Source organism: Leucopleurus acutus (assembly GCF_964270905.1).
Source record: "Leucopleurus acutus genome assembly, chromosome: 7".
Classification (NCBI taxonomy): Eukaryota; Metazoa; Chordata; class Mammalia; order Artiodactyla; family Delphinidae; genus Leucopleurus; species Leucopleurus acutus.
Genome location: NC_139150.1, coordinates 4,683,860 through 4,711,128, shown reverse-complemented (window position 1 = coordinate 4,711,128; position 27,269 = coordinate 4,683,860). Strand labels below are relative to the sequence as shown.

The 27,269-nt window shown below is 47.3% G+C and overlaps 1 protein-coding gene across 2 annotated transcripts in view; it reads right to left on the bottom strand.

Annotated features, from left to right (window-relative positions):
• MED27 (mediator complex subunit 27) overlaps window positions 1-27,269 on the bottom strand; it is a gene marked incomplete at its 5' end in the record, with an annotated part of 198,539 nt that overhangs the window by 19,179 nt on the left and 152,091 nt on the right. For both annotated transcript variants that reach the window (XM_082843420.1, XM_082843421.1), the window contains 2 exons: window positions 1,892-1,933; window positions 11,330-11,437. In XM_082843420.1, coding sequence (XP_082699546.1) covers window positions 1,892-1,933; window positions 11,330-11,437 — 150 coding nt within the window. The remainder of the gene's footprint in view (window positions 1-1,891; window positions 1,934-11,329; window positions 11,438-27,269) is intronic.

Below are 27,269 nucleotides of genomic sequence, written 5' to 3'. Positions count from 1 at the left end.
CATTATCGGGTACGTTCATCACAACTAAGAAACCAGCGTTGGTTACTTATTATTGACTCAAGTCCACACTTTATTTGGATTTCACCGGTTTTTCCATTAATATGTTCTTTCTGGTTCTGCATTTAACTGTGATAAGATCATGACATTTTCATGCTTACGTAGGCTCCCTAAATGTGTGGTGTTACGCCTCAGACCGCTCCCCAACCCTGGACATCTGTCCTTTGCTTCCCCCTTTCACTGTAAAGGGGCCCAGGGAGCAACGCGAATTGAGGTACATTAGACGCCAATAGAGGGCTGGTCCGTGATGCTCCTTTGATACAAAAGCCCAATGCTCACTGCTTAACGCGGATGGGCTTTCCTTTTGGGTGATGACAATGTTTGGAACTGGATAGAGGTGGTGGCTGCACAGCAACGTGGAAGCCTAAGAGCTGTGGAGCTGCTCACTTTAAAATGGTTATGTTATACGAATCTCACCTCAACTGCAAAAGCCCACCACCCTATGCTAAGCTACCCGGCACACCCTGGACACAGTTTTTACTCAAGTGGGGATAACTCGGGCCCAGCTTTCAAAATCGCATCCTTCCTCCACACTAATCCGTCCACTGGTTTCTCACTGAATTGACAGTAAAATCCAAATTCTGCACCGGGACCTAAAGGCACCTGCAGGGCCGGCCCTGCCTCGCGTGCCTTCCCCGCCGCCCTCTGCCAGCTCCCATCGCACGGGTCCCAGCGGTGCTGGACCGCGCAAGTCCCTCCTCCACAGCAGCTTTCAGGGCTGCTGCTTCCACTGTCTGGGACCCTCTTCCCATGGCCTTTCGCGTGGCTGGCTCCTTCTCCTGCTTCCCGACTCAGTTTAAATTTTGCTGCACAAAGCCCTCCTGAGACCACCCTGATGCGAAGGAGGTCCCTCCTGTCCTCGACCACAGCCCCCGGTAATGACCTGGAGTTCTCTTATTGATTCTGCTTCCTTGTTTGTCTTGTTTCCCCTGTATTCCTAGCACCTAGCATAGTGCCTGCCCACGGCAAAGGGGCTCAATAAATAATCGCTGTTGAACGTGAGGAGGCAATGAGTGGATTTACAGCCAACTCTATTATTTGCACTGCTGGATGGAAGCGGACACAGAGGACGGAGAGCACAGAAGAAAGTGGCTGGTGCCCTGCAGGGGACCTGGCCTGGGGGCCACGGGAGAAGCCTTCAGAAGCCTCTTCAGAAGCCTTCAGAAGTATTGAGCTGGGCCAGGGAAGGGACCCTTCCACCACTGGGAGCTGGGAAATGGACTTTCTCTGGTCACATTTCATTTTTTTCTGACATTTCCCAGAAAGTATTTCTTGGGGAAGCCCAACAGCTGAAAAAGATGCCACTGTAATACAGAGTGGGGGTGGGGTAGGGCCAGCCCTCATTCCTCAGCCCATCCTCACCCTTAAGGCACCCGTGTAGATTACAGGGCTGTGAGAAACTGAATTTAAAAACTGTGGGTTGAGTCTGAAGCAACTCAAAAGCCTCTGATTTTTTTTTAAAGGCATAATTTATATACAGTAAAATTTGCCCTTTATGGGCATATAGTTCGTTCCATGAGTTTTGAAACATACAGTTGTGTCATCACCGTAATTAAGACACAATATTTTCATCACCCAAACATGTTCCCTTATAGCTCTTTGGGGACAATCTCCTTCCCTCACTCCTAACCCCTGGCAACCACTGATATGATTTCTGTCCCTAATGTTTTCTTTTCCAGAACATGACATAAATGGAATCATACAGTGAGCAGCCTTTTGTGTCTGGCTCTTCTCACTTTTTAAAAAGCCTCTGATTTAAGACCAATGTTTACACCTCGAAGTATTCATATTTCCCTTAGCGCCTCCTGAGGAAGAAGCAAAAAGTACAACTTACCTTCTGGAATACTTGATAGTTGGATTTGGACCATATATCGAGCTGGGGGGGGGAGAGAGAAAATATCGGCATCAATTTTAGAATTCTGGACTCCAAGAAATGACATCGTAACTACTGTTATTAAGCTTGAAAAAAACACATGATTATAGAAAAACAGAATCTTGGGGTTGGAAGGATCCTAAATGTCGAGCCTGAATTTCCTCTTTATCAACCTGTGGTGATTTGAGAAGACTATACGAAGAGGTATAAGAAGTCAACCTGAGGCACTTGCTGCGTCCGCAGCCCCGTGAGCTGAGCCCCTCGTTCACTTCTCTAACTTTGACCCCTGCCACGGTTCTCTTGCGTCACCCAACATGCCAAGGTCAGTCCTGCCTCAGGACCTTTGCACCTGCTGTGCTCTTGGCCTGGACTGCTTTTCCCACAAACCCTCCCATGGCTCCTCCTTCACTTCCTTTGGCTCCAACATCACCTTGTCAGAGAGGCATCTCCCAGTTACTCTACAATATTCCCATACCTGTTGTCTTGCTTCTCTTTATTCTTTCAAAAATTAAAAATCTTCACAGCTCTTAAAACTAACTGAAGCTCTTACTTCTTTTGTTTACGTTGTCCTGGCACAGGACCTAGCATGTTACAGGCATGCGTGGAGGAAAACAGCCCCCCGCTGTTGAACACCTGTTCCACGCCAGGCACGCACTGGTCCTTCCACACGCACTCTCCCACTCACTCCCCAGAACAAGCCTGTGTGGCTGGTCCCATTAGCAACCTTCCTTCCCAGATGATGAGACAATGGTTCGGAGCCATTCAATTGCCCCTGGTAATCTGGAGAAGCTTCTTACGGATGGTCTCACTTGGTGGTGCTCAAACCTGGGTGGCATCAGAAGCCCCTGGGGGAATTTCTTTTGTTTTTTAATATACAGATTCCTTGGTCCCTCCCCTGGAATGTCTGAATTAGTAGGTCTGGAGTGGGCCCGAGAATATGTTCATTTGTTCGTTTGCTTTGACAGCGCTCCACAGGTTCGCTGTGATGGCTGGTCAGGTCGGGAGCCCTGGACCCCTTGGTCAAGGAAACAGAGGTCTGAGATGAAATGTGGGCAGGGTTCAGAGTCCAGTCCTCCTCTGGCCACACTTAGTCCTACACAGGGTAATCCGGAGCTCAGTCTAACCAAAACCACTCTGGCTTGACAGGTTGTATGAGAAATCACATCAGTGCCTTCTCACTGTTCCAAGAGGTTAGAACAGACGGAGTACGGCAGAAATAGAACTACCCCCAACACAGTGCAGATTAAAAGAGGGGCCATCGCTAGGCCCCGAGGGTGCGAACAAGTCAACTTTAATATACGAGTTCAAGAGCTGAGCAAACTGAAACCCCTGGTCAACGGGCCTCTTGAAACCTGCCTTTGGGGTTGGCCAGTGGTCAAGGTGGAAAGCCGAGACACGGCTACTTAAGCCTGTGTGCTGTGTGCTGACTCTGAAGCGTCCGGGAGCACGGGGACCTGTCAGATGGGAAGACTCCTCTAGGAAGACCGGAAGGGAAGCGCTGCGCCCGACGCGGGACAGTTCGGGGTTCTGTTTCTGTCCTGAGGGCTTTCTGAAAACCGCCCTTGGCAATGAAACGTTGGGCTGCGAACAGGCACGAGTGCGGTTCTCCTGGCTTCTTCCTAAGTGGAGGAATCTGGGTGGCGCTGAGGACGCCCCCGTGGACTCGGCAGGGCTCCTGCTGGAGAGGAGAAGTTTAGCGGATCCAAGTTCAGGAACGACAGCGGAGGAGCTGTGATTGAACATTTATTTGAATCTGTCTGCCTCCCCCCCATCCCCACTGCTGGACCATCTCCCTCCTGGATTTCCACACAAGCCCCCACTTGACTCCTCTCCTACTCTGGCTAAACTGCTCTCCAGAAGGCTGGTGTCAATTTTTAGTCACTGCCCCCCCACTTAGGCCAATTGATGGAGTTAAGAATTTAAAAAATCTTAAGGCATTAGATTTTTATTTTGACAGGTTAGCAATTTGCAGGGGAAAAAGTGACATGTTACCTCCAGATAACTCGGAAGGAAACCTCAAAAGAAACATAAGAAGTTAATTCCCTACACTATCAATTTGGCTGAAGAAAACTGTTGGGCAGCGGGTCACATTTGGGAGGATAAGTCGGGTTTCTATCATGATCTTAGTGCCGCGGTTTAGCCCAGGGCTTAACAAATGCAGCATTTAAAGACTATTCAGACATTGTGGAAGGGATAAGAACAACTTTTTGTATCTTTTCGCTTCACCCAATCACTGCCAAGATGACAGCGAGAAGCCGAAGATTCTACATCTAAATTATTGGAAAAGTCACATCAATATCTGAAGCAATAGAGTTCTCTTTCCATTTTCAGCCCACAGCGGCTTCTTCTGAAGTTCTCTGCTGTTTATCCTTCCTGCCTGTTCACATCATACACAGGCTGACATAAACACAGGGCCATGGAAAAAGAGAAAGGAAGAATCTGCATATAGAGTGAAAAGTTCGCTTTAATTTAAAAGAGAAAATTACATACATATAAAAAAACCCTTCAGTATCTGCAAAATGTTTTAAATAAAAAAATCATCCAGACAGAAATACGCACAGGGTTAGTTAAGAGATGGACTCTCTAGCCTGACTGTGGCTTCTGAAAACACACAGCGCTCACTCCAAGTGAGGGTGTTGCTCTTTCTGAAGGCGTTGAAATACATTATTCAGGACCCTAGGGACCAGTTCTGACCACCTGGGATAGAAGGACACTAGACGATACGCCCTGCTTCCCAGGCGCACAGGGGTGAGAAAGGGATCCGATGACAGTGGCTTCCCCTTTTGCTGTGAAGGCGCAGCAGGCAGCCTGTACTTGGTTTTCTGCTAGATTTACGCCAAAGAAAGCCATTTAAGCAGGTGCTCTAGAGTTAGTGCCCTGCCTCTCCTCGGGGCCAGCAGGAAGAGTTCAGAGATTCATTTCAGGGAGCCGGGACTGATGCAAGTGAATGTTCACTAGCCTCAGCTTATTTGCTACAAAGGAGGGCGTGGCTACCAATTGTTTGCTGGCTGCAATATTCAAAAAGGAGCGTTCTGGAAGCTACAAACTTTCAGCCCCATGAACGAGAAATTATGCTGAACTACAGTGTCAGGGAAAAGAAACTAAGCATCCCCCAGTACTCTGGGCACGCATTAGAAAGATCTTAAAATGGAAAAGCCAACCTTATGGTAACTGGGGCTGAATCTGCAGTCTTAGGAGCAGCCTGTGGGACTCTGGGGATTAGAATGAGTATTTTAGGGGTGGGAATGTGGTCTGTTTTCAGATAAAATGGAAACAAACCCCACAGATGACCAACTGCTTCAGCACAGATTCATCTGCTCTAAGGTTACACATCAGACATCAAAGGTCCTCTTGATGCACAGGAAGAACTGGTGATAACAGTGACAGTCAAATTCACTCACCGAAATGAAAAATCCGAATGCCCCAAAATCAGCAGGCAAAGGAACGCTGACTATGATGCCCATCAGCATCCCCGGCACAGCCAGAGAGGGCGGATACCATCTGCAGATGACCACGTGTTCAGCCTGCACTGCACCTGCGTCATCTTTCTAAAGTCTCCCAGCGATCGCACGAGAATGATAAAATTATTTCCAATTCACAGGTGAGGAAACTGAGGCCCAAAGACGTTAAGCAGCTTGTCCAAAATCACATCGTTAACATGTGGTAGAGAATTCAAAACCAGGTGTGTCTCCAGAGGCCCAGCTCTTAACCTGGGAGGCAGATGGCCCTGTACCTAGAATTCAGAGGGAATGCTGACTCCCAGTGGCCCCTAAACTGTCACGGCTCAAAGTGGTGGTGGGACAGTCTTGCAAAGCTCAAGGTGACAACCTTTCAGGCCTGCTGACGTGACAAACATCGCCACTAGAATTCCTTCAGCAGCAGGTGAGAATCACGGCAGCTTATCAGAAAGTTATCAATTCTTCATTTCAAAAAATAGTACAATGAAACTATAAACTATCTAAAGTTAACACTTCCAAATAAAACCCAAGCCTCACAGGCACTTCAACGCCTAAAGCTTTGATTTATTAGTAGCTTCGTCTTGCAAGGTCAACAGGTGATGTGTCAGTAGGGGGAGGGTGCTATAAGCCAGCCATGGTGATGGATTTCTCCATGGTCACCCAAGTTTTCAAAACCACAAACTTCTACTTGGTCATCTGCTTAAGTCTGCCCACCCTCCCCTGGAGAATAAAAAAGTGAACAAGTTTTCCAGGTCTGTTCTTCTTCAACTTTTCACTTTCAGTCAGGACATGCACTTGTTACTAAAAAACTGCTGAAAGCACAATTTCAGGGCATCCTCTGCATATGAATTAAACCGGATTCCCCTTCCCCGATAAGTAACAAGAGGCCATTTTTCTGAAGGTTGTCTGAACAATTTCAAAGGCTATAACAAATCAAAATGTTCCCTGCATCTAATATCAAATGGGGCTGATGCCAACACTTATTAGAGGAATCAGATTCAAGCTTCTTCCCCCAACCGCCTCGACCCAAACACACACACACACAACTCTGAAGTGGGAAGAATGCGGGGATCAGAAATTACCCTGGAGGCAGCTCTGGCTGTCTTTGAAGGTTCCCTTTGATACCACCATTTCTTTTCCTCTCTTGTGCTAGGAGGCTAAAAGCGGCCTTTTTAAAATTGATATGGGATAATTAATGAAGCTATAGCATTAACATAACCTAAATCCCCTAATAAGATAAATTCCACCGAGACACTTATATTTTTTCAGCTAAGTCTGACTGGTGTAAAGTCAGGACAATGGCCAGGTATTCAACATGCTGAGTCATGGCTCTCTGCTCCTCCCTGATGACAATGAAGAGTAGGGTGGTAAGTCTTAACAGCATTTTTATATTTTGTTCGAGGAATTAGTCTGCTGGCGCTTGGCATCAAAAATATGCATCACAGGTAAAGACGCAGGATGATCAGGGTAGAGGTCGTGGCTGTTAGTGCAAAGTGAGGGACAGGCTTGCTGGGATTCTAATGGGGGGAAAACCTGCCAGAGCTGGAAAGCGGGGTGGCGTGGGGCCACTCTTGTAACAACAGGGCTAAGGACTCTTTCAGAAGCTGGCTGCTTTCGGTTTGGAAGAACACAGGCAACTGCACAGGCAGGAGGAATTCGCAGTTCAGACCCCGAAGCCAAGGCGAGGCTTTCCCAGCCACACCTAGTGCATCAGGGCAGCGATCCACCCCCAGGCAAGCGCTTAGGCACCAGCTCAGCAAATGCAGGGCTGCACCTCTGCAACAGCAGAGCCGCAGGCAATGTGTTCTTAGACCACACCTCAGGCTCCGAAGGCTCCTTCCAAACCTGCATTTTGTTTGGGATGCGCCAGACGGGCCAACACGTTAATTGCACTAATGCTTGCATGTAGATAAACGTATAAGTTCACATATACCAGTATCAGTACTAAAAAGAGAACACTAATAATGGCTGCACAACTTTATTTTTATCATTTGTAAGGTACTCTGAAAAAAAGGGGTGAATCGAATCGGCTGGGCTTAGATTCTGGGCGAGCTTCTCCGACAAATGCGGTAAGTGTGCCTTTAAAACAACAGGTGGGGACTTCCCTGGTGGCGCAGTGGTTGGGACGCCGAGCTCCCAGTGCAGGGGGCCGGGGTTCGATCCCTGGTTAGGGAACTAGATCCCACATGCATGCCGCAACTAAGGAGCCCAGGTGCCGCAACTAAGACCTCGCGCAACAAAATAAATAACTACTTAAAAAAACAACAACAAACAACAACAACAAGAACAAGTGGACTCAGTCCTCCTAATCGTGCTCTTCCTGCTTTTAGGGTCCCTGCTTATCTCTAGGCCAATGTATGCAGCTGTGAAAGGAAGCAGGAGGTCTCCTGTACCACCTTTGCGATATGACTCAGAATTCAGGCTCCCAGACACACACTCACTTTCCTTCTGGTGAACAGAGAACCCACGCTAATCCCTCCTTAGGGAGCCACGACCCGTGTGCACCTGCGTGCTTCCTTTATTCTTTATTTACGACTTCACTCCCTGTTGCTCCGTCTAGTGCCCGTCTCTCATTTCTTTTTTTCTTCCGGCTCTCATTTCTGATTCTCCATTCTTCCATCCCACCTAAAGCATTTTCACACCCCCAGGAGGCTTTTTCATTACCCCCTCCCACACACTATCATTCTACTGTGTTTTAGGCACTGAGGTATATCCACAGGAGGGAGAGAGTCTCGGGACAGAGCCTGGACCCTCGAGGAGCCCCTGGCAGATGGAGGTTTGGGACCTGGCTCGGTGAGTGACTGTAGGCAAGTCATTTTACCACGCTGGGTCTCAGTTTCCTTGTCTGGAAGATGAGTCTAACAGTGGTACCTACGGTTCCATAACCACTGGAGGCAAGGTCTGTTTCGCACAATGTCTACCAGACCAAACATGGAGGACGCTAGAATATTCATTAACTGCAAGACAGACATGCAACAAATAATCAGGACGGACTGATCCTAGTGCTAGAGGAAGACTGTTCAAAATGCCACGGAGGTTCGAGTGGATGACGATCACTTGTACTGTGAGTAGAGGCAAACCCAGGCCTGCCATCTCCAGAGCCCATGCTCACAGAAGAGGCCTCTGGGAAAACGGGGGCCGGATGAGAAGGGACAGAGCGCTCAGCCAGTGTAAAGCCGGTAAGCGCGCCAGGTGGACGGGAGGGGCAAGCGTCCCAGGTCAAGGGCACGGAGCACAGGTGCAAGCGTGGGCAAGAACCTGGCACGTTCTGGGAGCCACAAGTAGCACGAAAGGCTGGACAGTAAAAGACGAAATGTATGTAGAGAGTGACGGCAGATGAGGTCGCAAAGGCGGGCAGAGGCCAGACCATAGGCATTTCCACGCCTCGCTAAGGGGCCTGGATTCTATTCTACAAGCCAGAGTTTTCGGAAGTGTGTTTTGCCTAACACCGGTGTCACAATATGCTCCAAGAATAAAGGAAGGAAAAAGATGGATGGTCAAATTAGTTGGGAAAAGACTGCATACGATGTGCCCCTCTTGGGAGATTCCCAGGCACTTAGGCAAACTAAGTGCTTAAGAATTTCCACAGCAAAGAAAGAATCCTACTGAACTTTCTCTAACCCAGGGTTTCTCAAACTTTTTTGATCATGGATTGCTTTGTGCCTAACATCTACTAATATCCCACTTTGCTGCTTTGGGCAACGGGGACATGGCAGAAAGCAAGAAATCATCCCCTTGGCTGTGTATTTCAGGAAGACAGCTCTGGAGGCCAGGTGAAGGAGAGACGGCGGAGGGAAGCAGGACTGCAGACTGGAAGTGAGGAGGCTGGTGCAGCGACTCAGCGGCGAGAGGAGAAGCGAGGAGTGAAGATGGATGGGAGGGGCCCAGCGGGAGGGATAAAGAGGGAGACTCGCCAGGACCCACTAACAGACTCCATGTGGAGACAGCGGAAGGAAGGCCTGAGCAGTGAGCTGTACAGTCACCCTGGAGAAGGACCAGCTGAGGTTGATTTTGGACAGGCTGAACTTGAGGTCCATCTGGGGAGGAGAGGTCTGACCTCGACACAAATCAGGAGTGAACCCTGTGCGGGGGACACGTGCAACCACGGGGGTACATGGAAGAATGGCCAAGGGGCATGAGAGGAGGGGGAAGAGAACCCCCAGTAATCTGGGAGTCAAGGGGGTAGATGGGAGGAAAGGAACTACCCATAGCAGCTGAGGAGGAGTAGTCAGAGAGAAATTCTAGAAGAACACACGTGAGACTGTTTTCTAATTCCCTTGTTTTAAGTGCAGAATAAAAATAATACTAATCATTTATTGACTATTAACTAGGTGGCAAACCGCTTGTGTTATTTCGGACACTTTCGGTATGGGGCAGTTAAATAAATACCATGTTCAAGATTGATACTGATATTTCAAAACAGGTAAACCTCCACCCCTTAGAATCTCCACGCAGAGTGTGCCTCACTGGCGCCCTGCGTTTGGTGTCTCTTACAGCATGGTCATTATTAGCACCTAGCTTTTATGTATTTATTCTTTATATCCCCAAGTCACTTGTAAGTCCTTGGAGAGTAAGGGCGTGTTTCAAAGCAGGGGTGACTATAAAGTTGTAAATCTTGAACAGAGGCAACAAGAACCCTGTCTCTAGATGACCACTGACTCAGGCTCTTGGCGAGGGTCTCCACCGCCCCAGCCTTGCCTCTGCTGCTGCGAAGGAGTTTGGAATTTCTCGTCTAGAATCGCCATCTGAGTTTCTGAGTCACATACACAACAGATCACACTTGCCCCAATTATCTGTTTTATTCTCCACACTTGCTCCAAAGACACTTTGGTTTTTCCAAAAGGAAAAAGGAAAGCTTCCCTGGAGGACTGCTTTTCTCTCAATGGGGAGATGTATGAGAACTCTGCAGGGACCTGGGAGTAAGAGTAGCTTCCCCTGGTGACGACACTCAAGTGGAATGTGGAAATTCGAAATGCTGGGTTACTTGTTCAAAATACAAACCCACTTTACAATCCCAAAATACAGACCCACTTTATGGGTCACACCTTTTATATAACACACTGTTATGTGCTAAGCTACATTTGTCCCCTGTTTTTGGAGAACAGTCTATCCTCATTATAATGTGGCCGTTGGGTGGTAAGTGCTGGTACAAACAAACTTTTAAATTTTAACGGGATTCATGAAGAGAAGGGAAAGCTCCAGGGAGAGGTGAAGATGCAGGCTTAGTGTCAGGAAGTGACCAGGGTGTATCTGGGTGGGTATCTCTGGCAGAAGGCTCATTACGCTCTGGAAGCAAACAAAATGAAGGCTGTCGACTCCCATTAGCATCTTCTGGTGCTCTCTGCATCTCCATATGGAGAAGAGAAATTAGGGGTTCATGTGCGTGAACTTCGCATGAAACGAATCACTCATGGAAATAACTCATCTTTTTTCAATTACAGTATTCAATATGGACTGCTATGGATAACCAACTTCTGGGGGCTCCTTGCTAGTTTCAAGGAAAATGATCATTAGCAGGTTGTGTGTCACATTAACTTGAATTTTCCTCATGGTTCTAGGAAAAGCAAAATGCTGAACCCTGGGCTATTGATGTGCTGTGCGACTAGGCAAAAAAAAAAAAAAAAAAAAAAAAAGAAAAAGAAGGGAAAGAAAAGAAAGGAAGAAAGAAATCCATTTCCTCAGAAGACACATTTAATGAGGCAACTGGGGGTCTAAGGTGATAAAATTAGAAATTCAACTAAGGGTAACAGGCTTAAAGGAAAAAGCAGAAGCTTGATGAAAAATGCAAGGGGAGAGAGAGAAATGTTTTTTGTAAAGTGTTCAGCTTCATACTGATACAGCTGTGATTGCTAGTGTTTAATGTCATTCATCTGGGACTCTATTACCTTTGTTCTGGGATACAGAAAATAAAGGAAAAAACCAAAGACTCCAGAATGCTTACCTTGCCATCTTCCGTGTGGACGTTTTCATTATACCCCTTTACTATCGTTCGATCAATGAACAGGCTCCGCATGACAACGATCACTTTCAACACCTTTCCCAAGGTCACCTGTCAAAACACACGTGTACAAACAGGAATGCTTACATTGGAACATGCAAATCACATGAATTGGGCAGGACAATGAGAAGAAGAGAGGATCACCTCTCCTCCTGTTCCTGAGAGACACACCAGTGGACACTCGGAGGAAAGGCGCGGTGGTCGCGCCTTGTGCCGGCCTCCTAAGGCGTTTAAGGTGGCGCAGGTCCCAATTCATCTAACTACCCTGAATTTATTTATAATATTGGCTTAGAAACTCTCAGGATAATTTCCAAATGTTTACTATCTGCTGGATAAAGTAAGTTTCCCTTTTTTTTTTTTTTTCCTGTCTTAAGATTACCTTCTTCAAAGACTATCCTACAATTCTGGCCTTCTAGGAGTTAGAGCACATTTGTTTCCATATTATGTCATGAGCCTATGTACACCCACAGACTATGTAGAGAGTACAATAGAGGGATGAAAGGCAGGCACCAGATATCCCCTGGTTGAACTATCTATTTTTTTTTAAACATTTATTTGGCTGTGTGGGATCTTCGTTGCGGCACGAGGGGTCTTTTTTAGTTGCGGCATGTGGGATCTAGTTCCCTGACCAGGGATGGAACCCAGGTCCCCTGCACTGGGGGCGCGGAGTCTTAGCCACTGGACCAGCAGGGAAACCCCTGGGCTGTCTATTTTTAACAGCTGGTACAGAGTGGAGCAGCTCTGAAGGTAAGCGAAAAGTAGCTGAATTTTATCTCCAAAAAGGAACGTGATCCTGTCAAGACATTGCAGTGCTTTTACTCTCTCGGGACCTAAGCACATGCTATAGATTAAACACAAACAAACAAACAAAGAGCCTAGAAAGAGCGCAGTTCCACACATGCCAGGGAAGGAGTGACCTGCTGGGCTCGCTGAAGAGCCTCAGCCTTCAGGACAGAAACGGCGCCTTCCTCTCTTTTCGGGGCTCACGAACCCTTCTGATGCTTCGTCAAGCCTCCTCTTTCATTTCCTAGATGAGATCCTAAAAGCAGACTCAAAGGACCCAACCCAAGGCCCGCTGTCTGGGTTGGTCCATGAGGCTCTGACATCACAGAACTGGCTAAAAGGAGTCCTGCTGGGCTCAGACAAGAGTCTCTGCCCCAAGCAGCAACCCGAATCCTGCAACTCAAGCAGCAGGCCGTTCTCGGACGCCACCTTCAACCAGCCTCTCCTTACTTCCTCATTCCTTGCAGTTCTTAACCTACTGTTCAAAACAACAACGGTCTTCTCTTCTTGATCAGTCCTGGGTGTCAGTGAACATTACTAATACCTAGCTCCTTCAATAACGTCTAGTGCTGAGTTGATCTCTATTTCTATATGCCCCAATTAGTACAGAATATAAACGGGGTAAGAAAAAGATATGACATGCTTATTTACATTTAAGAGAATGTTAAAAGCACCTTATTTCTGGATCGTGCTTTTAAATATTGCTATACCATTGTAACATTTAATAGGTCATTTCTTGCATAACTGGAAATCACTATTTAAGGATGCCAGTAAACCAGCAAGGTAGTAACAGAAACTCTGTCTCTAGTTTACATGCAGTCTTGGAAGGAAGCAAGGGAGGGAGAGGAACCCAGTTACAGTTCCGGCAGTCATAAGCACCGAAATTAATAGCCCCTCGCTGGGTTACAGTGAAGGTCCAACATACCCCGTCCAACAGTGCCACCATTTTCTAACATATTTTAACTCTCTTTGCTAAAAAGCATAGATAACTAAGCAATTGTTTCCTTAAAAGAAACAAAATCTAGCTGACTTTAACTGATAAATTCCCTTAGGAATTTCTCAAGCTTCTTAAAATGAAATTAAAAAAAAAAAAAAACCAGGGCTTCCCTGGTGGCACAGTGGTTGAGAATATCTGCCTGCCAATGTAGGGGACACGGGTTCGTTCGAGCTCTCGTCTGGGAAGATCCCACATGCCGTGGAGCAACTGGGCCCGTGAGCCACAACTACTGAGCCTGCGCGTCTGGAGCCTGCGCTCCACAACAAGAGAGGCCGCGATAGTAAGAGGCCCACGCACCGCGATTAAGAGTGGCCCCCGCTCGCCACAACTAGAAAAAGCCCTCGCACAGAAACAAAGACCCAACACAGCCAAAAATAAATAAATAAATAGGAAAAAAAAAAAACCACACTAAAGATACTAGAAATGTTATATTTAAATTTTTGTTTTTATAAGTGATTTTTGGTATTTTAAAGTGAACTAATAGTAAAATAGTTAATAAATGCTTATTATGGAACAATCTAAAACTAGAGAAAAAAGGAATAAAATAATTGTTTATAGACGTTGCGTCCAAAGCTAATCACCACTTTAACATTTTGGGGTGCTTCCTTTTAATCTTTTTACTATCAAAGATGCACGGTTTTTGAATTTTTCACGTTTATAATTGAAACTAAACATATAATTTCAAGTCAAAATTTTATTTAAAATTATGAGGTAAGCATCATTCCATATTGCTGTGTAGTCTTCAAAACTGGCATTACACGTGGCCTGGCATTCTATTGAGTGGCTATACTATAATTTCTTTAACCATTCACCTATTGCTGGACATTAGTTGCTTCCAAATTTTCCCTAATATTAATATTAGGCTGCAATGTGCCCTTTTGTTCACCAAATTGTTGCTGCATTTGGTATTACTTCCTGAGGATAGACTGGTAGAATTGTAATTACTGGGGCAAACAGTACAAATATTTTAAGGCTTTTAATACAATCTACCAAAAGGGTTAAGAACAGTATTGTCAGCACCCCACTCTTATCAGCAGTGGGTGTTATTAAATCAAAACAAAACGAAATAAAATCCACCCCCTCCCAGAAGTGCCGACTTAATTACCTTCTTTAAACCTTTCATTATGGAAGACTTAAAAAAACATATACAGAAGTAAATGAAATAGTATAAAGAACCCCCATGGACCCATCCCAATGTCAACAGCTACAAGTCTCGGGCAGATCTTTGTTTTACCGACACCCTCACCTACTTTTCCCTTCCTGAATTACTTTGAAACAAATAACAGCCATGGTCTCGTTTTATCTGTAAATATTTCAGTCTGTATCTCTAAAAGATAAGGGCTCTGAAAACACAAAAACATAGCCATGCTGCCACTCCACATCTAAAACAACAACAGGAATTCTCCAGTGTTATCAAACCTGCAGTGCGGTCAGTGTTCATTTCCAACAGTCTCATAAATGCCACATTAAAAAAAAAAAATTTGCTTGTATCAGGATCTGAGTATGGTCCACACAGTGGAACTGGCTGGCCTATCTCGTCAGCCTCTCCTAAACTAAAGGTATCCCTCTCTCTATCCCCTCTCCCCATTCTATTTGCTGAAGAAACTGGGTCATTTTTTTCTATAGAGTTTTCCACAGTCTGGATTTTGCAGATGGCGTCCCGGTGGTGTACATGTTACTCCTTACTCTGTACTTCCTGTAAATTGGTAACTAGATGAGATTCAGGCTTGACTTTTTTTTTTTTTTTTTTTTTTTGGCAAGACTACTTCACAGGGGTGTCACAGACGACCGACAGGAGGCATGTGAGGTCAGGGGTCTCAGTTTGTGATGCTGGCAGATGATGACCCATTAAATTCACCAGGGGTTACAGACGGTCGTATTCCAATGAGATCAACAGCCTTCATTTATTAGCCGGAACACTTTTATAAAGAAAAACTTCCCCTATCTACTAACTGGTTACCCAGCGGTAGAATTTATTATATGTGTGAGAGAGGATAAGTGCTCAATTCTTTCCATTTATTTACCAGCTTTCTTTTTTTAAACTTTTAATTTTATATTGGAGTATAGTTGATTGACAATGTTGTGTTACTTTCAGGTGTACAGCAAAGTGATTCAGTTATACACATACCAGTTTTCAAACAACGCACTGTTTCACTAGTTCACTTCCAATGTAGACGGCTTAGTTTTTTTCCCTTAACATTATTATAAACTCAAAGCGTGAGACATATTTGATATATTTTTGTCTGATGCCATTGTTCTTCTTACGGATGCTCGAATGTTCTGTCTGTGGCTGGCGGGCATCTACTTGAGGCTGAATCCTTTCGTCGTAACCCTAGTCTCTGTGGTGGCTTCCTTGCTGTCTGGTATATGATAGCCCAGGCCTGTCCTGTCCGGTTCCCACCTGAGGCCATGAATCAGCCATCTCCTCAAGCAGCTCTGGCTCTTTCCAGTGGGAAAGGGTATTTCAAGACCGCAACCAGAGCAAGGGAAAAATCATTTTTTGAAAGGTTAAATTTTTTGTTTTTCATGCTATGAATCTGGATTAGGATAGTTTTTCCTTTCCCCCTTTTTTTCTTACCCTACATTCATTTATGTATTGAGGTTTAAGCGTTTCAACTTCTTTTCTAATAAAAAAATACGATACTCTGCAGTCATATGGCCCCCCCTACTCCTGCCCCCCCAGTCATACTTCACACCTCTGCCCTCCACCCTCAGCCCGTCATGCCCCCCCACCCCTCCTGCCCGGTTTGCTCTGGAGTCCTGGGATAGGCTGGTTCTCCGTGCCCCGCCTCGTGCGCTGTGGCTTCACGCTATCAGGGAAGGCGCATGAGCCAGGGAGGCTCACCAAGAACACCCCTCCAGCTTGTGTCTATCCCGGGCTGTGCTAGTTTATGGACACTCAGTGCTATGAAGTCTGGCTCTGGTTTACTTTTGTTATCTCTTGAACCCGTCAAGGTCTATGAAGTTTGTCAATTCTTATTTTTTATAGAGCCAGAAAGGACCCTGGTACTCAACTGGATTGAATATGCACAGAGTTATGGCTTTCGGAATTTTTAACATGGTCATAATGAAACTGCATACACAATTTTCAAGCTTAACACTTCGAGGCTTTGGAATCAGGTGCATTTGGAATCGGGTCTCGGCTCTGCTACTGGAAAGCTTGGCCCAGTTACTTACCTTCTGTGAACACCACTTTCCTCCAGCTAATGGAGATAATGACCGAGAGGAGTCAAGGAGACAAGGCACCTGGTGAGGGGTGTGGCGCGGGGCCTGGTTCCCAGGGGCAGCTATTGCTACTCAGCCCAAAACCTTGTCTGGACTTCACAGAGGCGAAATGATTTGAAGCCAGCTAACATCAAAGCTGGAACCGGAAGGGCTGCTGCCTCCGGTCCAGTGAAACTGCCGCCTATGCTAATTTGCCTTTCTGCTGTCACACCTGGGGCTAAAGGGACACTGCAGAGAGTGGGTGACAGTTGTGCAGGCCCTGAAGTATGAACAAAAATGTGTTCCTGTTGAATGACTGCTGAGAGTCTGCGAGCCTGGGGTGCAGGCGGTGTGGGGAGGGCACGAAGCTGCCACGTAGGCTGATCTTGCGGACTCCCAGAAGAGGCCATTTACTGTGAAGGTCAAGCGCACTGGGACTCTGTGCCACACCTGTCCCTTACAGGCAGGGTGACCAAGGGCAAGTCGGGCCACCTCTCGTGCCTGCTCGCACAGCCGCAAGACGCGGAGGCGCCCGCTGAGGAATGAAGTGCGACGACGATCCGTGGGAGACACGCGGCCGCGGGCCATCAGCCTTCGTTCTCCTCAGAGGTGGTGCGGTGGAGAGGGTCCTGTGAGCCCTTCGAGCCCTGCCCTCAAGATGGAGCTTCACGTGTGCTCTTCCCAGCTCGCACGTCACCCTATAGTGATTCAGATCCTTATGTATCTGGACTGTGCCAGTTCCTAACGTATCTGGATGCAGCAGGTTGCAGTGACCTTGGAGTTTAGGTAGACTGATACGGCGGTGCACCACATACAGACCACCAGCACCGTTCTACAAACTAGCCAATGCTGGCCATGGCCGGAGCAAAACGCCCAGAGACGGGACCACAGGTCGGTGTTTGGCAACTCTATGGGATCCCACAAATAACGCTAATGCATCTGGTGATGAAGCGGGCTTGCCGTTGCCAAGGTAACCCTTCTTCCACACTGAGCAGGTCACTCACTACCTCCGCGTCTGTCCCCGTGTGTTCAGATGGCAAGTTGTGAAGAGTCTAGGGGTGCACTGTGCTTCCCCAACAGGGACCAAGGAGCGCTTGGAAAGGAAGCCGCTGGGCTGGACCACCCAGCCGGCCGTCACCCTTTCAGGAAGTGCCCTTAGAGATGCTGTCACAGTCCATCCCCTTGTGGGGGCTGCGTCAGCGGTCTTCTCTATCTGTTCTACGGCAGTCGCCTACCAAGCTGTACGGCATTGGGAGAATTTCTAGTTCACTACGGCGAGGCAAGTCGCAAAGTGGGAGGCAAGCGGAGGAGAATAGCAAATGTATTTCATTCTGCTCTGCTGCTGACTGCTATCCAACGCAAACGTAACAAATCCGGTAGTTGAGACGTTATTTACACTGGCAGACCAGGTGAGCTTGGAAGGTGGGAGAAGCTGATGGCTTGCAACCTCACTCCCCTGGGCTTGTGCAGGGAGAAGGCACCCTGAGCCTGAGCAATAGCTGTGTCTAGGATGCAGCGGAGGCGAGCTGACCAAAGGCTCATCTGCACGAGGAACCTGGACTGGACACAGCACCCCCTGGCCCGGCGTAAAGCACGTGTGTGGGAGGCGAAGTGGGGAGCACAATATTTGTCACTCAGACAAAGGCTGCATGGATGAGCTCTGCTTCTGGGGCAGGGATACAGTTAAAAAAAAAAAAAAAAAGCCAACCATATATACACGTGTCCACAAATGTTATTTTCCAGGTACAAACAAGGTAAAAGTTTACTGTGTAGGTGTCCTTAAGGGGCCTGCTGTACTTGAAATGATGTTTTTCAAAGTGTAGTTAGAAAGGGGTGGGGAGGGAGGGAGAGAGGGGCAGACAGGCACCTATAGGAGGTTCAGGAACAGTTTCTCTTCAGTACAGAACCAAGAACCTTCCTCTCTGTACTAATGACAAAGAAAGATGAGGATAAAGTGGATGATCCCAGTAAGCACTTATTTATTGAATATATAAGCGTATGTGTTACGTGAAGCACTGGGCAAGGGCACTACTTCAGAGGATCATGTAACTTCAGAGCTGGCAAGTTTTAAAAAGTCATTTTCTCCAACTCCTCCATTTTCTAAGGGGTAAACTGAAGCCTAGAGAGGTTAGGAAGTATCAAATACGGCTCCTACCTTGAAGGAGGTGATACAACTGACATATGCCTGAACTAACTGGAGGGTGGTACACGGCGCTTTACCATATGGGGCTCACCGTGTACCTGAGAAGTTTTGGGGAGAAGAGTGCTGCGTCGCTGAGCTGTCGGAACAGGCTTGGTTGGGCGCCTGTGCGTTTTTACCCCACGTTTTGAAAGGTGGAGTTGGTTGTATAGACGAGCACTCCCCAGACGACGTCCCATGAAACATTCCTCCAAGAGATGTTCTTAGATGTGACCTGGAAAACACGTTCCCCCAAGCTTTTCCCTGACGCCTGGGAGGTCTTCCCCCGAATAACGCGGACAGCCCCTTGGCTCTATGACAAGGACTGGGGCGTGCCCACGGGGCTGTAGTTTCCTCCTCTACCTAAGAGCCCTGCAGTACAGCCCAGGCAGGTAGGTGTCTCAGTCTCATTCTGAATAGAAGGAAGCTGAGGTTTAGCACAGCTTCGAGGGCAAGGTCACTACTGTTCTGCACAGGGCCAGGCGCCTGCCTCTTGCTGTTTCTTCTCATGCCCGGTCCATGATCCCGCAGCAGCGTCTCTAAATCACAAGACACGGCGACCACAGAGCCTTGGACCATCTAATCCTCAAACCGCCGGCCATACTTTCTGGAACTCTGGTAAGTGGCTCAAAACCGTGCTTCACAAGGCTCCTGGCTTCCCTCCCAAATGGCTTTATACTCACACTCTTGACCTCATCTATAAGATGCCACTAACACACTTGCTTTGTCTTTTTAGTGGTTTTTTTTTTTTTTAAGTGAGCGCTCTGAATTCTGCACAGCTGCTAGGTATGTGCAGCCCTGACAGAATCGTGCTGGGCGGAATTGTTCTCCTGACAGCAGGCCTCTCAGAGCTGCAGCAGCAAGGACTGGGGCCTAGAGGTTCAGAGGGAAACCGGCTGCTGCTTCTTTCTAGGAAAACTGTAAAACTGGAAATAGCCAAGAGAAAACGGAGACAGACCAACCCTGAAAGGCTGAAACGCTGGCCAAGCTGAGGGAGCGAAGATAAACTCGCTGTCATGGCTGGAAGAGGAGGTCACTGGTGCGAGGAGCTGGGCAGTAACCCAGTCGTAACAAGAAAATGGGCTGCGTGACTTGGAAACCAAGAGGTCAGACGGAGGGAGCATCAAAGATAAAACTGAAATTCCTCTACGCTGAAGGTCACCTGTTTTTTGCTCAATGGGGTGGCTCAGTTACGCCTCTGCTGATAAAATGCAATGCAACGTAGTGTGATACAAGAAAGAGAAAATCAAACTGGAAAGCGACTCCCATGGATGGGCTAGATTTGAGACGTGAAGTTGTTACAGCCTCAAGATGTGAATTATATCTTCCCTTTTGACAAAAGACCTAAAGTACGGCAGATAAGCTGACTTCAGGTTCTGCTACCAACAAGTTAGAAAATCAACTTGCCAGCAAGGCAAGCAAGCACAGGAGTTACATGCAAGGACTCCGGGGGAAGCAAAGACCTGAGTTTAGATCTCAGCTCTGCCCCCTCCTGGCTGTGTGACTTGCGGCAAGTTACCTGGCCTATTAAGCCCCGGCTCTCTTGCCTGTAGGACCCAGCATAAGGCTGCTGTGGGGAGGAAATGACACCAGACTCGTGAAGGGCTTAGCACTGTGATTCAAACATGGCCAGTACGCTCTCGCCACCCGTGGTCATGCTGGGTGACTCCCTCCTTGCCCTTGTCATGGGGCACAGGCAGCATGGGGAGGGGGCGAGGGCCAGGGCTCGGGAGCCTGAGAGACCCAAGTTCAAATTCTGCCTCTGCCATGTACAAAGCAGCGTGGCTCTGGGGAAACCAACTCACGTGAGCTCTGGCTTCCTCGTCTCTAAGATGGAACCCTTTATAAGGACTGGGCAACCACTGTTATTAAGTGTCCAGGGGAGTCACTACTGTCACTTGCTACATGGTAGCAACTGCTGTACCACCGCGGTAATCCTTTCTAACAGTTACGAAGCACGCCGCCTGATAAGATAGGTTCATTTTTCTTTAGGTGGCTTATGCCCTTGATGAGTACCTTTGCATCATTTCCTAAGGAGCCATCAGAGTTAACAATCTGGGCACTTCTGATCTTCCTGAACCCGTTCCTCTCTTCAAAAGTCACAACTGCCCTGGTGGGAGTGGAGTTTCATCAGAGAGGTCTTACTCATTCTCCAAATTCGTTTTCTTTTCTTTTCTTTATTTTTTTTTGCGGTATGTGGGCCTCTCACTGTTGTGGCCTCTCCCGTTGCGGAGCACAGCCTCCGGACGCGCAGGCTCAGCGGCCATGGCTCACGGGCCCAGCCGCTCCGCGGCATGTGGGATCCTCCCGGACCAGGGCACGATCCCGTGTCCCCTGCATCGGCAGGCGGACTCTCACTGCGCCACCAGGGAAGCCCTCCAAGTTCGTTTTCATGACAGGGACGGATTAAGAAGTAAGTTTCCGTTTCATACGATAAATAACAACTTCCTCACAGCCATCCTCTCTCAGCTGGCTTCATGTTCCCCTCAACAACAACAAAATTCACACACAATGTAAAGAAGCAAAAAGACAACAGAGAAAAACTGTGCTTCCTGACCTTGGTTTCTGGCTACCTTATAGGGTTTCCCTTGCAGTGTCATGAAAAATCCCCCAAACCGTCAAAACAGAATTCAGTTCATTTTCATTTATAAAACATACATTCAAATATAGAACATAAACCCCTCTGGGAAAAAGGAGAATACGACGCCTGTATAAAAATAGGGCATCGAGATTCCAAAAAGATGTTGGGAGAATGAAGTGGGTACGGGTTAGCTGACAAAAGGAGAAGCTGACTATTGTTTTCTCCAATATGCTGAAAACGTCAAGTTTCTACTAAGGGATGTGCTGCGGAATCCCCGTCAGCACACACACCCTTCACTTGTCCCCTGCCCTGAACACGGCAGCAAGGAAGCCACCGCACTCAACGTTCCCGTCTTGCAGGACATGCCTGCTGCCCGGAAAGCAGCTATTTTCTCTCCTGGGCGGAACCAGTTGGCCCAGGGGTAGGAACTGGGTCTGGTACAGAAGGTTCTCCCCATACTGGCTAGACCACGTAAACTGCCTCCTTCCAGAGTCTGGCCTGGAGAACACGGAGAAGACCGGGAACCGAAAATAGCACTCCTCTGAGAGGGAGGCCATGTAGCGAGAGAGGGCGGAGGAATGAAGTGCTGGGGAAAGGAGGAGGGGAGACAGACGGACAGACGGATGCACTGGAGCCTGGAGCTGCCTTGCGCTGCAGACGGCTTGCTTTCCGGTCCTCCCCCTCCGTCCACCCAGCAGGTACTTGTCAACGCATGTCATGTGCAGGCTAGGCGTCAGGTACACAGAGGTAAACGAAAAAGAGCTTCAGAGAGCTAACAGTCCCGGTGCAGGAGACAGGCAACAAATAAATATACAAATAAAAATGTATAATTTGCCAAGAGTTTTAAAGGAAATAAACAAAAAGGGAAGAGCTCAAAGAGAGATTATTTAGGCAATACCTATGTGCGAAAAAAATGACATTTAGATCAGATGATTCAATTATTCGTTTGTTCATTGAATGCACTCCAATGTTTCTCGGACACTCACTATTGTACCAAGCGTCGGCCTAAGGATTGGAGATGGAGCAGTGAACAAAACATCTCAGAAGGGTGCATTCTTGTGGGCGGTGAGCAGACAATAGAGAAGCAAAAATATATCATCTGTGTGCGGCTAGGAAGGCAATAAAGCTGGGTGAGGGGGTAGGTTCGCAAGCGGTAGAAACCTATTATGTAAGGTGAAGCCAGGCCATGCGGGGTGCTGGGGCAGCGGCCGGCCATGGGAGGAGCCTGGCAGAGGCCTGGGCGGGAAAGACCCGAGAAAGGAGGAGGAGGCCGGTGGGGAGGGCAGGAGAGAGGCAGGCGCCGGGCAAGGGCAGGCTGGCGTGCTCGTGAAGGGCAGAGGCTCTGACAAGAGGTTAGCTGCATCCGGGGTGAAGTGGAAGCCGCTGCAGGGTTTTCAGCAGAGAAATGACAGGTTTGATGTGTGCTTTAAAGAAACATGTCCTTGGCTGCTTGGTGGAGAGATAAAGAGAAGAAACAGGGAGACCACGAGAGGACGATGACAGCAGCTTCGACTGGGGCTGTGGCGGCAGAGGAGGTGAGACGCCAGTAGATTTCAGATAGAACGAAGATGGAATTGAAGACAGGATTTGCTGACAGATGGGCTGTGAAGTGAGAGAAAGGGGGGAACTAAGGAAGCTTGTAGGTTTCTGGCTTGAGCACCAATTAGATGGTTTTGCTATTTACTGAGATAAGATGGGGAAGCAAAGGGGTAAAACAGGGGGCAGGGAAAATCACTTCTCTTTTACGAAGTCTAAGACACTTCTGAAATGTCTCAGTGGAGAGATGTTAAATGGGCAATTTGGAGACTGGGACTCACGGCTGAGGTCTGGGCTAGACAGTTCAAGGTTATGAATGATCTTCTCAGGCCCTCATTTTCAGGGCAGTCTGGGTGAATTCAGATGACCTGAAAGCTCACCCTAAACCCACGCAACTGAGCAGCAGCATCTGGGCTCTGAGGAGCTCAGGGGTGCTCTTCCCGGAAGAAGGTGGGTCTGCGGACTTAAACAGGAGCCATCCCATCGACGGGCGATTCAAGTCCAGGTGAAGGTGATCCCCACATAGATCTGCCACTTGCCACCTGCATTAGAATGGGACCACGGTGCCCTCTGGCACATGTGACCCCATTACACCTCCACTTCTGTCGATACCCTGTTAGGCAGCGCTTGGCTTTTTAATATTTCGACTGTAGGAATATGTGCCAACTTGACCTTGATGTAGAAAATTTTAATTCAAATCAATACATGGCCAAGGTCACTTTAAAATCCAATTAATATGAATGGGAAAATATGCCCCACAGTTCTGTGAGCTGAAAATGGAACACTTGCAAGTTAACAGCAACAAGAGACACAACCAAACAAGCCTGTCTGGGTCCTTCTGTGTTTGATAATGCAGCTAGCTGTGTCCTTAAATACAGGCAGGTCTTAGAACACCGAAAAACTTTACATGGTTTGGGCTTCTGTTTAGGGGAGCTTAAAATTAAACTGTAGGTTCTTTTGAAGAAGAACATAAAATGTACTGAAAACTGTGAATTCCTATAACCTGATTTTAAATAAATTAAACCCTGGACTTCAACTCACCCAGGAATCCCTAGAGCGATCTAAGGCTTTGATAGAGTTTGAATAGTGGCAATCTGCATTTATATAGAACACTTTCCCAAAACTGCTTGCAATGATAACCATAACATAAGGGGAAACGGAGGCAGATTTTTCCGGAGACCTACTCCTACTAGCAAAGGCAACCAGGGCTACAGGTCGCTTCCTCCTCAGATTTACCACCTTTGCCCCCACACTTACTCCTTAGTGATTTTAGAGAATTGCTTACTCTACACCAAGAATCAGAGACTCGTGCAACAAATGATGAGGACATTATGACGACTGGGTTCCTCCAGGTTGTTCTCTCCTCCTTCAGCTTCATTGCTATCCCATCTGGAATCCCGGCTTTCCTACCCCTCAACCAGGTTAGAATAGACTATAAATCAAGCATCCATCTAAAAAGATAAAACTGCTTTGTAACTTTGAGGAACGACTGCAAATTACGTAACACTGGAATGAAGTATTAGGGGTGCCAGTGAAATATCATGAACCTATTTCTCAATTGATTTTATATTTGGATATTTAAAAAAAAAAAAAAAAAGGCTGCTGAAGGGATTGGAGCTGAGCTGTATGAGGAAAGGCCCACTTTGGGTGGCCTTTTCAGCATCCCAGGGAATGCTCATGGATTTGAGGTGCAGATGTCCTGCAACATGGGGCTGAAAAGAAAGCTTCAACCTGAATGCTGTCGGCTAAGGTCACGAGACAGCCGTGTGAGGGCGTGTGTTCACCTCTCCAGACTGCACTGCGGCAGCAAATGAAAAGCAGCCCAGGTCTCTGCAGCTAAAGGACAAGCTGCTGCCTGGCATAATGTCTGTTCTGTCCTCCCCTCGTGGACTGGTTCAAAGGACCGTCTTGCGCTCTCCTTCATTCGGAAATAATACAAACCAGCAGACTTCCCATCCATCCGTCCCTCTCCCCACCAAGCGCCAGTTACCTCATCTGTTGCTAGCATGAATGCTCTTCACACACTCATTATTCTTTAATGATGCCTGTTTGTAAATAGCAAGATGGGATGCAATTAAACCATGAGAGGCTAAATAAACACACATACTAATTAGGATCTTTACAAGAGATTTTTTTTTTTCATGTATAGACTGGAATTTACCTTTCATTAATCTAACTTAATTGCAATAGTGCACCAATAAAGAGTCAACACAAATTAAGTGCTCTAAATTATCTCCCCATATTAAGGGTGCGCAAGCGATCCTTCCTTTGGGTACCAAGCCCTGCTCTGCAGAAGGAGGGAATGAAACGAGAAAACAGCACCGCTAAGCATCAGGAGGAGGATTTCGGCAGTAAGACGGGCGTCACAGCACTGTCACGAGGCTGCGCTTCAGGTGCCTGAAGTTAAGGAGGTCAGGGTCATAGGTTCACACTGCAGCCTGCGCCCCTCATGAGTCGACTAGCTTGGCTCAGTTCGGAGGTAGCAGACATCACCCCTCAACATTTGTCAGCTTTCTGTCACTGGTTCCAAGACAGAAAGAGTAAAGGTTTGGATCAATCAGTTCAAATCCATTCCCACCCCTAGAATAATAACGCCCAGAAACATTTGCTCTGTGGCAAGGCAGTACACAGCAGAGATTTCTGCACGAAAGGGACGTCTGTTAAGTGCAGGAAAAGAAAAGTTCTGGTGTTTTGACCTTTGATTCTAGAAGGCATGACGGACTATATACATTTGGCAGCTAAACTGAACCGAAGCAGAATACGATGGTGTCGCAACATTAGACGTCTTCTTTGCAAAGGCCTCGGAGTACCAACAATTTATTCATTCAACAAATATTGACTGAACCCCTCCAGGTAGCAGGCACTGGCTGGATCAGGCTCAGGAAACTACTTTAGGAAAAATGTCACTCGCTCCAGAACTCATTTCACCTTTTACATATTGTATTTGTCCTTCCCTGATCACTGCTGCTAAGTCATGTATCATCTTCCTCTTTGTCAAGCACAGACATGCACGGACGCACAGAGGCCCCAGCTTCCCTCCTGCTTCCTAACTGGGCCAGTGGTGCCACTAGCCTGGGGACTGCGACTCTGAAGAAAGCCAGGTCCTGAGAGGTCCAGAGGAGCAAGAAGGCTGAGGCAACTGCCCTGAGGACCTGGGACTCTACATTCAGCTACATGACCAAGACAGCCTCAACCAGATTCCCCAGTTCCTGATTTAAAAATAAATACTTGGGATATTCTCCATGACATTTCCCAAACTGTACTCCACGAGAAGGGGTCTGTGGCCAAATATGTCGGGGAAACTGTAGGCATCATCCTCCTCTTGCGGATCCGCAGTGTGCGAGGGCACATTAAAGGCTCTGGAGAGGGCTGCAGTGAAGGAACCTGCTTAGCCAGCTTTGTTTAATCAGTGAGTGCTCCTGAAACTTACTGTGCACACCACCCTCCTTAAGAATCCGTGTCGCAAGAAGTCCACGTTGGGAAACACTGTTATATTACTACCAGAAAAGAAATACCCTGCCTATTCAACCAGTCCCCAGCAGCCTGGATCCTGTTCCTCCGGTTTGATACTACACCTCAGCTCACTCCCTGCCTGCCTCCCTCCCCGCAGGTAGAAACAGCAAGGCATCGCAGACCCCAGAGCCTGGAACCCACAGGACCTGGGCTCACTGCGCACCAGACCAACAGAGTTCCCGATGATGGGAAACAGCTCCCTGACAGACTGTGGATAAAAATTTATCAACCCTAAGATGTTTAACTGCTCCCAGTTCAAGAACTTTCAAAGATTCACTCAAATTCATTTTTAGGGTTACATTATAAGTCTCTGAAAATCCTACTCTTGTAACAGCAGTACCGACAGCCCTCACTCAATCACTCTGGTAGATCATATTTAAAAACAAAATAGAGCTAAAAAAATTCATTCCATGTTAGTGAGCAGATGTCTAGCCCATTTGCAATTAATACGACCCACTTCCATACAATCAGACTGCTTAAAATTCCTGGAACAAGATGTAAAACTGAAGATGCAAATGTTCTGATTTTAATGAGAATGAATGGAAGCTATAAAACCCACTCTCCCTTTGAGGGTAGGTACAATCTACATATAAGTCCCAACTGCACACTAAATTTATCAACAAAACAATCATTTGATAAAGCCTGTGTGAAAGAAGAAAGCAGAACTGGGAAAGTCAGGAGTATATTTGGAAAGCATTTCCTACCAAGATTAAATGTTATCAAAGCCATCATTCTTTTAAGGAGCTTTCAAGAAAACTTGACTCATTTCAGTACATTTCCCCCAGTTACCTACACGTACTAGGAGATTCTTGTACTCCTTTGAGTCCATGAGATCTTGTCAGTGGACAGTGCAGAGGGTGACAGAAAAGACCATGACTTTGGTGCTTCCTGGATCACCCTTCAGATCCCAGCTCCATCACTATGACCTTGAGCGAGTTAGTTACCCTTCTGAGCCTCAGTGTTCTGTCTATACGATGGTGATAACATCTTGTGTGGGTGTGAATATCAAATCAGCAGGGGTGTATTAAAGACCCAAACAGAGTTCCAAGCACACGGCAGGCACGTGAAGTGGCAGCGATGATTAGAAATA